The 13927-nt window shown below is 42.8% G+C and overlaps 1 protein-coding gene across 1 annotated transcript in view; it reads left to right on the plus strand.

Annotated features, from left to right (window-relative positions):
* Window positions 1-3387: 3387 nt before the first annotated feature.
* fchsd2 (FCH and double SH3 domains 2) overlaps window positions 3388-13927 on the plus strand; it is a 267174-nt gene continuing 256634 nt past the window's right edge. The window contains 2 exon segments of the mRNA XM_085999451.1: window positions 3388-4065; window positions 4933-5030. Of these exon segments, the coding sequence (XP_085855577.1) occupies window positions 4045-4065; window positions 4933-5030 (119 nt within the window). The 5' untranslated portion in view covers window positions 3388-4044.

Here is a 13927-nt window from a genome sequence, read left to right on the forward strand (position 1 = left end):
CTTTCAGGAGCCTGTCTACCTCGGTCGCGATAAACCGCCTGTCCTCCCAGCTGTACCTCCTGCTTTTGGTCGCTATTGGCCGGCAGTTAGGGGTAAGGTTCGCGAATAGCGAAGGCAGCTTTACCTTCAGGGTAGCCAAACCGCACACTGTGAGGGGCGGCTGGGACCCACCGTACTTGAGCGTGATGCTTTGGTGGTTGCACTGGAAATCCAAACCCAAGATCACGCTCGCACATAGATTCTTCATGATTAATACTTTAAAATTATCATACACAGTTCCGTTAACGCACAATTGTACCGTGCAGTAACCCAGAATGGTCGATGTCTGGGTTTTATCGGCCATAGAGATGGTACCCTGAGCAGGGACCACCTTTACGGAGAGTTGTTGTGCCAGTTCAGGGTGGATAAAACTCTCCGTGCTTCCACTGTCAATTAAGCATTTAACCCGGCACCCGTTTCCCTCGATGTCCACCATTGATTTGGATAGCGGATGCGGCCTGGTCTGGTCCACTGTGACCGATGCCACTGTAGGGCCCTGATCGAGATAAGATGGCGTCCACGCTGTCTGCTCATAAGATGGCGGACCCCACGAGGTCGGGCAAGATGGCGTCCAAGATGGCCGCTCCCACGGCGCACACGCGGCGGTGGCGGGTTTTCCGGCGGTTGGTTTTCCGGCGGGGTTCCCTCTGCACACCTTCCCGAAGTGCCCCTTCTTACCGCACTTAAAGCAGGTGGTGCCTTTCGCCGGGCACAGGTTTCTGGTGTGCTTTGGCTGCCCGCAGAAGTAGCAGTTGGGTCCTTGACGCGTCGCGGCTGTCGTAGGGCTTCTGGGGGGAGAGCTGGGCCCCGCCGGTGTCGGGCTGCCGGGCGGGGAAGATGCCTTCCAAGATGGCGGCGCCCTCGGCGCACACGTGGTGGCGTGGGCGGCGCGGGCTGAAGAGTAGGCGTCCGAGTTTCTCTGGGCCATCTCCAGGGACCGCGCGGTGTCCGCAGCCTGTTTCAGGTCCAACTCCGTTTTTTCCAGCAGTCTTTGCCGGATGTGAGTGGAGCTGAGGCCTGTGATAAAGGCATCGCGAACAAGCTCGTCGGTGTACACTGCGGCTTTTACATCTCGGCACTTACAGTCCTTGCCAAGCTTTTTCAGGATGCTTAGGAACTCCTCCACCGATTCCCCAGGTCGCTGTGCGCGAGTAGCGAGTAGATGCCTAGCATACACCTCATTCGTAGGCTGCTGGTAATGCGCCTTTAAGGTGTTGCAGGCGGCCAGGTACGTATCGGCGTCTTGGATGAGGGGGTAAACCCGGTGGCTTACCCAATTCCGTAGCATTCCGAGTCTCATCTTCGCAGTGTCCGTAGCGTCTTTGACGGCTGCGGAATTGTCCAGGAAGAATTCCATACAGTCAAACCAGTGTCCGAAGCATGCTGATGCGTCCGGAGCATGTTGATCCAAATCCAAACGTTTGGGTTTCAGGAGTTGACCCATAGTGTTGAAAATTGAGTTAATAAAATTGATGTGCCTCAATTATTCCGAGACTCGAAGTTAGCAGAACAAAAGTAAGGCTTTTATTAACTCAGAACATAACACGTAAAATAGAGAGATGTCTTCCTTCAGGAGGCTGATGCCCGACTGAACTTAGATTACAAAGGAGCCAGGTATGGGCGGAGCCCTGCACACAACCAGTTCCAGCACATTCCAATACATAATACATGAGGACTGGGGGAAGGGAAAAGACACAGAAAGCAGGCAGTTACAAGACACAGAAAACAGGCAGTGATGAATGGAATATATTTCATCACAAATTCCACTGTCAATATTTCATATGATCACTCATTTAAGGTTTTCATACAAAATATAGGTGGAACACTGGTAAAAATCCCCAAATCTTAAAAAGTATTTACAGCACAGAAACAAGCCAGTCAGTCCCACAGGTCTATGCCAGTGTTTATGCTCCATCTTACCTTCCCTGATCGTGAAAGGCACTATATAAATGCAAGATCTTTCTTTTACTTCCTCTCACCCTATCACCATATCCTTCTATTCCTTTCTCCCTCATGTACGTATCTAGCTTCTCCTTAAATGCATCTATCCTATTCGCCTCAACCACTCCATGTGATAGTGGGTTCCACATTCTCATCACTATCTGATTAAAGAAGTTTCTCCTGAATTCTTTACTGGATTTGTTAGTAACTATCTTATATTTATTGCCCCCAGTTTTGGAATCCCCCACATGTGCAACATCTTCTCCATGTCTACCTTATTGAACACCTTCATAATTTTAAAGACCTCTCTCAGGTCACCTCTCAGTCTTCTCTTTTCTAGAGAAAAGAGCCCCAGCTGATTTGGTCTTCCCTGATAGTTATACTCTTTCAGATCTGGTGTCATCCTTGTAAATCTGTTTCACACTTTCTCCAGTGCTTCTATCTTTTTTTGCAATATGGCAACTTGAACAGTACACGGTACTCTAAGTGCGGTCTAACTAAGGTTCTATATAAGTTTAACATAACTTCCCTGCTTTTGAATTCTATTCCTCTAGAAATGAATCCCAGCGCTGTGTTTGAATTGTTAATGGATTTGTTAACCTATGTTACTACTTCCTTTGCACCTCTACCCCATTCAGACTCTTATTTGCCAAAAGAAGACTTGCATTTATATAGCGCCTTTCACAACCACCGGACTTCCCAAAATGCTTTACAGCCAATTAAGTACTTTTTTGAAGTGTATTCACTGTTGCAAAACAGGAAACGCGGCAGCCAATTTCCGCACAGCAAGCTTCCACAAACTGCAATGCGACAGTGACCAGATAATAACGAGTATGTGGCCTCCTTATTCCTCTGACCAAAATGCACCACCTCATAGTTACCTATATTGAAATTCATTTACAATCCCATTCTGCGTATCATGTGGACATATTTGGACTTCATTTGGACTATATTGTCAGCCGTGACTCAGTGGGTAGCACCCTTTCCTCTGAGTCAGAAGGCTGTGTGTTCAAGTCCCACTCCATGAGACTTGAGCATAAAAATCTAGGCTGACACTCCAGTGCAGTACTGAGGGAGCGTGGAACTGTTGGAGGTGCTGTCTTTCAGATGAGCAGGGGAGTTAACCCTGGTGTCCTGTGGCCAATATTTATCCCTCAACCAACATCACTAAAACAGATGATCTGGTCTGTATCACATGGCTGATTGTGGGAGCTTGCTGTGTGCAAATTAGCTGCAGCCTTTCCTACATTACAACGGTGATTACACTCCAAAAAAAAAGTACTGAATTGGCTGTAAAGCGCTTTGGGACGACCGGTGGGTCGTGAAAGGCGCTATATAAATGCAAGTCTTTATTTCTTTCATTCAGCCAGCCACTGATCGTCAGTGGCCTTCGCTGATCGGGGTGGCGCTCCAGCGGCACACAACTGCGTGGGCGCCAGAGCGCATCGATCGATCGAGGCGATCTAGCTCGATTGCTCTTGCCCTGGGCGCCGGTTGCCTAACAACGGCCGAGGCCCAGCGCCTCCGAGCGGGCGGGGCGCCCGCCGGGCTGGATTAGCGCTGACGCTGGATGACACGAAGACATTTTCTGACTGGGGTGGGAGTTGTGCCCGCCCATTTGGGGGAAGGTGTCCTTTACAGCGGCGGCCGCTGTAAGTCGCTGTTGCGCGGCGGAACCCCGGGCCGTTTGGTGGTTAATGTTCACCGCCTCTCGGTATTTTTCTCTCTGATTGAGTCTGTTGGCGGAGTGACTGAGTGTGTGTGTGGGGAAAAAATCATGGCGGTGCCGGAGTGACCTCTCCGCAAAAGCCAGGAGCGCATCTCAACTGTCTCTTCCTTTCCCTCCCCTCCGACTCATCACCCCGGGCTCAGAAACAAGCAGCCCACGTACCGCAGTTTCCTTCCTTTTCATCCCTTCTCTATCCACCCCCCTCTCTTCCTCCTCCTCCTCCACCTCTTCCTCTTCCCACTCTCATCCCCATCGGCGGCGGCTTTCTATCGCCTCCTCGGCTTTTCTTTTCATCTCCCCAATATCGGATTTATGATTCCCGTCAGTTCTTCGACATGCAGCCTCCTCCGAGAAAGGTGAGCGAGCTCCCCGAAACAGACATCTTTTATTCACGGCTGTGAAGAAATGTCGTATGCGAGAAGGGGGGTGAAGAAAAATAAAAATGTCCCTAGTGTTCAGATTTTAAAAACACCCTCTGGATTTATATGTTTAAATACCCCCCAAAAAAGTGTTAATTTGTTTATCTTCGGGTTATTGCGGTGAGATATTTATAGATAGTTTTAATATGATTTTTTTTTGGTATGTCGGAACGTAAATATGTAGAGCGTGGACTCGATTCGGTTTGAAATCCCGGTGATGGTGAGATATTTACATGTGAAAGGAGGGGGTGTTATTGTTTTTCTGGAGGCTGAGCAGTGGATTATTTTTTAGTGAAACCTTGCGTTTTTTTTTCTATTGCGCTTCACCCATTTGAGTATCATGTAAGCGTCGAAGTGTAGACCAAAATGTACACAATTCTGTCTTTTAAAAACCTTGAAATCGGAGTGGACATTCAAGGAAAGACGCTTTATGGGAAGTGGGTAGAATAAATCTATCTTTAAATCAATGACTTTTTCGCTGTGAAATATCACGAGGGTAGAATTGCCTGAAATCGTTGAAATAACAATCCCTGCTGCGTTAAAATTTAAACGTGTTGAAATGTTTCGCACTATTTACATAATTTAGGACATTTTTTAATGTTGTCTCTCAAACGTTTGTGTAATTTTTCTGGGGAAATCTAACGCGTACCTTGGCATAAAACTGTACTAAATGCCGCTGTTTTATATGTTTGTTTCGCACATTCTCGTGAGTAAACTGGTGGGGTCAGTTGTAGCTTGAAAATCATTTTATTTGTAAGGCTTTGTTATCTCTTAAAGCAACGGTGTGTTTCTTCTTTATCGAAGGTAAAAGTTACTCAAGAACTGAAAAACATCCATGCTGAGCAAATGACTAAACTTCAGGCAAAGCATCAGGGGGAATGTGATTTACTGGAAGATTTGAGGTAAGATTTCCAACATTTATTTTCTTCCTTTCTGACTGGAACTGACTGCAACAAAACAAAGATCACGAATTGTGGGAGTATTAAAGAATTCCCTCCTCGTGTTGGCCAGACTGTGTTGAGTGGAACAGATGTGCCAAACTGAAAATTCCACAAGTATGTTATCCTCATTACAAATTTAAAAACATGTTAATCTACAGTTTTTCATAAAAATTGTATTCACTTCTACCTAATCTGAAAGAGGACGTGTATTCAATTGCATTGAACTTGTGAGAATATTTACAGGTGTTTGAGTTCCATTTAGTTTACAATAATCTTCCTGTTTATATTCTCATGTGTATCGTGAAAAATGGTATTTGGCCATTTTATAGACTATTACATTACATTTGTGACCTAGAAAAGTTTATTTGATCGGAGTTTTCAGTTTCTTTGTGTCTTTTACAAAAATATGATTGATATACTAATGCAGGCAATGATATACTAATGCAGGCAATGTGTAAACATGAGCAGGAAGACAAATACTGCAATTCTAGTTTTGCCCTGTATGTGGGTGGCAGTATTAAAATGATGAGTTCACCCTCCTGATTGCGTAGTATTTGTACACACTTTATTGTACATTTGCTGTAAATAAAAGCTGTGTACTATATGTAGACAAACATTTGTTTCTCAACAGCTAAAACATGAAGCCATTACATTAACCGACAAACCTTTAGATATTGTGGCTCTCATTAGTGTAGTAGCAATTCAGAGACACTAATTTAGATAAGTACTTAATGTGCCTTGAACTTTAAATCTGTTCTGTAAGTACCTTTTATTTTTAATTGTAATTTTGTGTCTGGCTGTAGTAACACCTCTTATTGGGCTATCTGACAGTATTTGTAAATAGATGCCTGCTATAAATCACACCGCAGTTTAGACTGCATAGTATATTACTAAAAGACAAACTGCATTTGTATAATGTATTATCACATCTCAAACCTAAAAGCACTTCACATGCAGTAAATTAACTTAATGCAGTAACTATTATAAGTCAATTTGGCTGTTGCCGTCATATCATTGGTTTGAATTAGGGTCTCTGTTTACAAATCATTTGGGTGACCTGGAACTGACACACTCAACTATAATACAGTGGAAATGAACAATTATAAGTCTTTCATTTAGGGAATAAAATGTAGCTGGAAATGGGTTAGAAAGTTATGAAGCAGTTGGACCTGTTTAAATTATATCAGAAATTTGAGATTGGAGTTTTCACAGTTTTCAAATCCAAAGAGTAAGATACTCCCTTGAACACACTCTTGATTAACTTTTAAAAAAAAATAAAGTCGATATTTTTTCCACCTCAATTAGAGTAAAACAAAAATATTTTAACATTTTGAAAATTCATGAAATGGAAAGAGATACTCTTCCTACTGAGGAACATTTAATTATTTCAATGTCTTTTTCATTAATGGCGCTAGTTTTTCCCTTTTGATACAAGCATTGTTGGTTTTTGTGCAGCTTTAACGTGTAGAAAAGGCTTCTATTTTATGATGTTTAAGGTTGTAAAAAGCATCTGTTGATAGTCTTTTTACTGAAAAATAGTACTACTGAATTCTATCCCATCTATGAACAATATGAATTTTACCTCGAGCCATAATGGAAACTTTGCTGTAGTTCGTAAAAGAGCTCAAACATGAACCTATGGTGAAGAATGCTAATTTGCCAGTTCCCTTCAGTTCTCTATTCTGATGATGATGATTGAATAAATTACATGTTTAACTTAAATTTACTAAGAATAAATATGTGTGGACAGTAAGAAAAGAAAAATTTGAAGAACTAATGTTGACATATTTCAGATATAAATTTTAATTTTGAATTACACATGAACAACGTACAAGTCGATTCTTTTTTCATGAGAGAACTTGCATTCATATAACGCCTTTTACGACCTCAAGATTAAGTACTTTTGAAATGTAGTCACTGTTGTAATGTAGTAGAAATAAATTTAGATGGTGGAGTAAGTTTATTTTGTTTGTTTTGGGTTGTTTTCTGTTAGCTTATCAGCAGTTATTGAGAAATTATTTTTCAGAACTATAAAGAAGTATCTGCTTATAATTATTGTGTGATTTTAATTGGGACTAACTGTTTTTCTAGATACAAGTATAGTTTCCAAAATAATTGCCTCTTTGCGTTCATCTTGTAGTAGAAATCTTGTACGTCCATGATCCTAGCCCTTGTTGAAATATGAGGGAAAGGAATATTTAATCAATTTGTCAGTGGATTTGTTGAGCCTCACTGTAAAGTAGTATTCTTAGCCCATGTTCCTGGAATATTTCTGGTGTTCACAATGGCATCACATTTCTTTTCCTGTGCTGTCATAGAATCTGGCGCACCTCAGTGTGTTACTTCATGTTGCAATTTGCCCATTTTTGCACTGTTGTTGAGACGATGATATAATGGCCTTTGTATTTCAGTGCACATTAGTTATAATGTGATATGTTTGACATCTCTTTCCACTTTAGAGAGCAAGTTTTTGTTTGGGGTAAAAGGGTAGGATGAGGAATGAAATCCCATGTACTTTTGTTGATGCAATCTTGAGAACATTTCTGTGGCAGTATCGAACAAGTGTGGTTTTTGGGGAACCTCGCTGCACGACGTGTTATTGGGATACTGCTTTTGGATATATATATTTTTGATTTTTAATTAAAAAAATATATATATATTTCAATTCCCATCCACTGACCCCTCTGTCCTGGTCATGAGAAGGGTACTCTATTAAATTTGCACTTATCAACTGAAATGAGCCAAATTTTATCACTGGGTATTCAGTCCTTCATTGAATAAAAATGTGAATAAAGCCAACTATTCTATTACTGAAAATGATTCTCTTTAGCAGTGTAATAAACAGTTCTACATGTTCACTGTGTATATCAATGCTTTTGATGTAGGCCTAGAGGGAATTGTGTCACGGTTTGCTGATGACATCAACATAGAGTTAATTCTTTAGAAGACCAAAGAAAACTGCAAAGGGATATTGATAAGATGGGGAAATGGGCTAAAAAGTTGGAATTTAGTGTCAGTATGTGTGAAGTGATGTATTTTGGTAAAATAATTAACAGCAGTAATTACAGTCTGAATGGAAATATGCTCAGTGCTGTGGAAGAGCAGAGGGACTTGGGATACAGTTTCGCAGGACATTAAAGGCAGAACATGTTAAGCCTGTTTATAAAAAAAAACCAATGGAATTCTAGGTTTTATCTTGTGTGTATATAAGAGCCAAGAGGTAATGATGAGTCTATATTAAACCTTAAGACCTCAGTTAGAATACTGTGTACAGTATTGGACTCCACAATATAGGAAGGGTATTGAGGCTTTAGAGAGGATACAACACCGATTCAGTCAGGTGCTGCCTAGTATGAGGGAATACAAATACAGGAAACTCTTTGGTATCCAGCACCGACGGGACCTGGATGGTGCCGGTTGATTAAAAATTCTGGATGACGGAGAGGGTTATCTACCGAGGCTACTTTTAACAAACAAAATTTTTTTTAAAAATCAAGAAATGTGCAGTATAAAGTAATTGGGTAATCACCTACAGAATGTTGTGTTAAATAGATGGTGGAAGATGCTTACGTACAATACTGCCAGTTTAGGGTAATCCATAACTCTTTAATTACTTAACAGTAAAACAAAACTTATACAGTACTGTAGTTCACTGTACACTTATTCCAAGTCCTTTTGCTTGGACCAACTTTTGGGAATTCCATAATGCAAGATGGGGGAGATAATTCGCGATAAAGATGGAGAGACAGACAGGAAAAATGGCGGATCGGAAGAGACTACCGGCAGCGCGGGAGACTCCTGTTATTGAGGTGTTCGGACTTTCGACAGCGCCAAGAAGCCGAGTAGTGGCAGTTTGGAGAACTACCCCCCCCACTGACTAACTCGGCCACCGCGGGAGACTCGGACTCGGCAACATTTCTGGTTATGGAGGTGTTGTTTTCGGAGTATGAATTTTGCCGGTTAATAGTGAATTCCGGATATTTAGGTGCCGTTTAAATGAGTGTTTCCTATATGAAGAAAGACTTGAAAAGTTGTGTCTTTCTTTGTTAGAACAATTTAGATTATGGGGCAATATAATAGAAGTTTTAAAATTATGAAAGAATGGGACTGGGTAGATAGAAGCAGACTCTTTTCAGTAGTTCAGGGGGTCAAGAACAAGGGCCATAGATACAATATTAAATGCAAGATTTAGAATAGAGGGGAGGGGGATCTTCACTTCCAGGCTTAGTGGTTGAGGCAGAAACTAGATCAACATTCAAGATTAGATTGAATGGGTGGATAAAGGAACTAGTTGGATAAATGTGGTTAGAACTATTTGCTCATGTAGAGGGTAAACATTGGCATGGACTGGTTGGGCAGAATGGCCTGTTTCCATGTTGTAATTTCAATGCAGATAAAAGAGAGAAACTGTTTTTATATTAAAAAAAAAAAAAAAAAAAAATCTGCACCATATATTGATTTGTATTATCTAGATATTCTGAAAGGTTTTTTTTTTCTAGAACAACTGAAAGTTTCTCTTGCCCTGTGGAAAGTGTGTGCCCATTGTTTAGTGCTGTCCCATTATACATGCCTGACTGGGAATTCAGTTTATGGGAAATCATGAGCATGGACCCAGTAAGTGCTTTCCTTCCTTCCTTCCTCTTAAAGTGCCTATTCACCAGTTAGGAGTAGGCTGGTGAGAAGGCCCACACCTAGACTTTTGCTTTTGATCCAGTTGCTTGGAGTTATGCGAGAATTGTCCGAGTTATTTTGCCATTTGTTTTTTTTCTCTTCGTCCCTTTGGGGAAGAGTCTTTATTTGACATGTCACTCAGATGGCACCGCCAAGATCAGGAATTTGCCATACTATACCGCTTTGTGGCATTTTCTATGGAAGATCAATGTAGTGTGTTATTGTACTGCTGATCAAGATCAATTTTTGAAAGCAAATTCACATAAAAGCAGCAGTCCAATATACTTAAAACAGTGTCTATATATTTTTTTTTGAAAAGGAGAGGTCATTTTATATTTTTAGTACTACAACTCACTCAATCAGCCATGTCCTAGGCAGGCAGATTGATTTTTTTGGATATATGTTCTTACGAAAGGTCACCGACCTGAAATGTTAACTCTTTTTCTCTCTCCACAGATGCTGCTTGACCTGCTGAGTATTTCCAGCATTTTCTGTTTATATTTCAGATTTCCAGCATGTTGCATATTTTGCAATGCTTATAAAATTGATTTGCATGGAATTTGTTCTATATAGAACATTGAATATTAGGAGGAGGTGGCTGGGCTTTCTCTTGAGCGAGATGGTCATTACTCACCACTTGTGTGGCACAAGTATTTTCTGCCACTTCTCAGCCCAAGCCTGGATGTTATCCAAATTCTGCTGAAGGCCTGCATGGGTTACTTCATTATCAGAGGAGTTGTTAATGGAGCTGAACATTGTGGAGTTGTCACTGCACAGCTATACTTTGGACTTTACGATTAAGGGAAGATATGTTGCTGGATGCTGCCTTTTCAATGAGGCTGACTATCCTGCTATATTTAAGAATGTAGAAGTATTGATCATGTACTGCTGTAACTAGCTGCTGGGAATTGAAAGAGAGGTTATGTTTCTGAACTCTGAGATTGAAAGCATCAAATGTCAACTGATTTGCTCCGAAACAAAATTGGCAGCCAGACAGCGGGTGGTTGTGACTGTCATGTTTCTGGTCTCAATGGGCTGTCATAGAATCATAGAAATGTACAGCTTAACCACCTTGTCTACCTGTCCTGCTACCTTCATGCACTCCAAGGTCCCTCTGTTCCTCTACACTTCTCAGTATCCTACCACTTATTGTGTATTCCCTTGCCTTGTTGGCTCTCCCCAAATGCATTACCTCACTTCTCCAGATTAAATTCCATTTGCCACTTTTCTGCCCCCCTGACCAGTTCATTGATAATCTTCCTGCAGTCTACAGCTTTCTTCCTCACTATCAACTACATGGCCAATTTTTGTATCATCTGCAAACTTCTTACTCATGCCCCCTACATTGAAGTCTAAATCATTGATATAAACCACAAAAAGCAAGGGACCTAGCACTGAGCCCTGTGGGACCCCACTGGAAAAAGCACACACAAACACCTGTCGACCATTACACTTTTTGCTTCCAGCCACCGAGCCAATTTTGGATCCAACTTGCTACTTTCCCTTGGATCCCATGGGCTTTTACTTTTCTGACAAGTCTGCCATGTGGGACCTTGTCAAAAGCCTTGCTAAAATCCATGTAGACTAGATCAAACACACTACCCTCATCGACCCTCCATGTTGCCTCCTCAAAAAATTCAATCAACTTCGACATGACCTTCCCTTAACAAATCCATGCTGACTGTTCTTGATTAATCCGTGTCTTTCTAAATGAAGACTTATCCTGTCCTTCAGAATTTTTTCCAATAATTTTCCCACCATCGAGGTTAGGTTGACTGGCCTGTAATTACTCCGTCTATCCCTTTTTAAACAATGCTACAACGTTAGCAGTCCTCTGGCACCACACCTGTAGCCAGAGGAGATTGGAAAATGATGGTCAGTGCCTCCACTATTTCCTCCCTTGCTTCTCAACAGCCTGGGATACATTTCATCCAGACCTGGCGATTTATCTACTTACAAAGATGCTAAACCCCTTAATACTTCCCCTCTCATTATGTTTATTTCATCTAATATTTCACACTCCTCCTTAACTACAATGTCTGCATCATCCCTCTCTTTTGTGAAGACAGACGCAAACTATTCATTAAGAACCATACCCATGCTTTGCGTCTCAACACGCAAGTTACCTTTTTGGTCTCTAATAGGCCCTACTCCTTTCTTTAATTATCCTCTTGCTCTTTATGTATTTATGAATCATCTTTGGGTTTCCCTTGATATTTTTTCATGCCCTCTCTTTGCATTCCTAATTTCCTTTCTCATTCTACCCCTGCACTTTCTATACTCCTCTAGGTTTTCTGCAGTATTTAGCTCTTGGTATCTGACATAAGCTTCCCTTTTTTGCCTTATCCTACCCTGTAAGCCGCTTGATATCCAGGGACCTCTAGATTTGGGAGTCCCAACCTTTTTCTTTGTGGGAACATATTTGCTCTGAACCCTCGCTATCTGCTCCTTGAAAGCCTACCACTGCTCCGACACTGATTTGCCTTCAAATAACTGTTTCTAGTCCACTTTTGCTAAATCACATCTCGGATTAGTAAAATTGGCCTTTCTCAAATTGAGAACTTTTACCCCTGGTCTGTCTTTGTCCATATCCATAACTATGCTAAATCTAACTGAATTATGACCACTACCACCAAAATGCTCTTCCAATGATGCCCCTTCCACCTGCCCAGCTTCATTCCCTAAAACCAAGTCTAGAATTGCCCCCTCTCTTGTTGGGCTTGCTACGTTCTGGCTAAAAAAGTTCTGCCGAATGCATTTTAAGAATTCTGCACCCTCTATACCTTCTACACTGATTCTATCCCAGTTAATGTTAGGGTAGTTGAAATCCCCTACTATTACTGCCCTATTGTTTTTGCACTTCTTGGAAATATGCCTACATGTTTGTTGTTCTTTATCCCTGTGGTAAACCACTTTTATCGTTCACTATCGTTACACTATAGTTATCACTGTTATATCGTTATCACTGTTCACACTGTTGTATCACTATACGAGGTCGCCTCTTGTCACGCTGTTATACCTGGGCTGACCACTGCTGACTCCGCCCATGGCTCCACCTACCTGCCCAGGTATAAAGGTGGTCGACTGGCTGGTATTCCTCCTTGTTGGATCCGATCACCCACGAGGGTGGGCTCTGTTATTTAGCCAATAAAAACCTATAGTTACTTTCTTAACTCGTCGCTTTTCATTGGATGAATTGATAGGTATATCAATTTTATTGGCTAAATTTTAAAATGTCGACACCTGGACAGTCAAACGACCAGCCAAGCGACCAGCCAGACGCCCAGCTACAACAGCCACAGCAGCCTGCCTGGCTGCGAGCCCTCAGACCACCGTACCTGGATCTAAATCCACAGGCAGCAAACTCAGCCCTCGACTTTGAACACTGGCTGAGCTGCTTCGAAGCCTACCTGGGAGAATCCGGCGTGCCTCAGAAATCCATGCTAAGAGTTCTGAACGCCCAAGTGAGCCCTAAAGTATTCGCACTCATCCGGGACCTCAAAACATACGAGGACGCCATCAACTGGCTGAAAAGACAGTACCAAACCCCGGTAAATTCCATGTATGCCAGACACCTCCTAAGATCCCGCCCGCAACAGCCAGGAGAGCCCGTGGAGGAATTTTTACAGGTGCTACAAGCACTCGGCAGAGACTGTAACTTTAAAGCGGTAACGGCGGCAGAAAATACTGAAGACAATGTCCGCGATGCCTTCGTGAAAGGCCTGCGGTCCGACTACTCACGGCAAAGACGACTGGAAGCAAGGGACCTCGACCTGGACAAAGCTGCAGCCCTCGCTCTCTCTCTAGAAGTGGCCCATCGGGACCTCGAGGCCTACTCAAGGTACAGTAACTCGCGAACTTGGGACCGACCCCGACCGCGATACCCCCCGCAGCACCCCCCCTGGGACCTGCGTCGGCGCCCCGGACCCGATCGAGACCGCCACCCCCGGTACCGGCTCCGACATCGGACCCCCGCGATCGGGCCGCCGGCTGCTTCTTCTGTGGCCAGGCGAAACACCCGAGGTCGCGCTGCCCAGCCAGGAACTCTACCTGCTCAAACTGTATGAAGAAAGGCCACTTCGCTAAGGCCTGCAGAGGTGGATCATCAGAGGCCAGCAGTGCCTCATGCGAGCTGTGGGGGCGGCCATCTTCCTTCAAGGCATCAGAGGCCAGCATCCCCACATGTG

The sequence above is a fragment of the Somniosus microcephalus genome, chromosome 10, assembly GCF_052327205.1.
Source record: "Somniosus microcephalus isolate GS21.2 chromosome 10, FLI_Smic_1.0, whole genome shotgun sequence".
NCBI classification, from domain to species: Eukaryota; Metazoa; Chordata; class Chondrichthyes; order Squaliformes; family Somniosidae; genus Somniosus; species Somniosus microcephalus.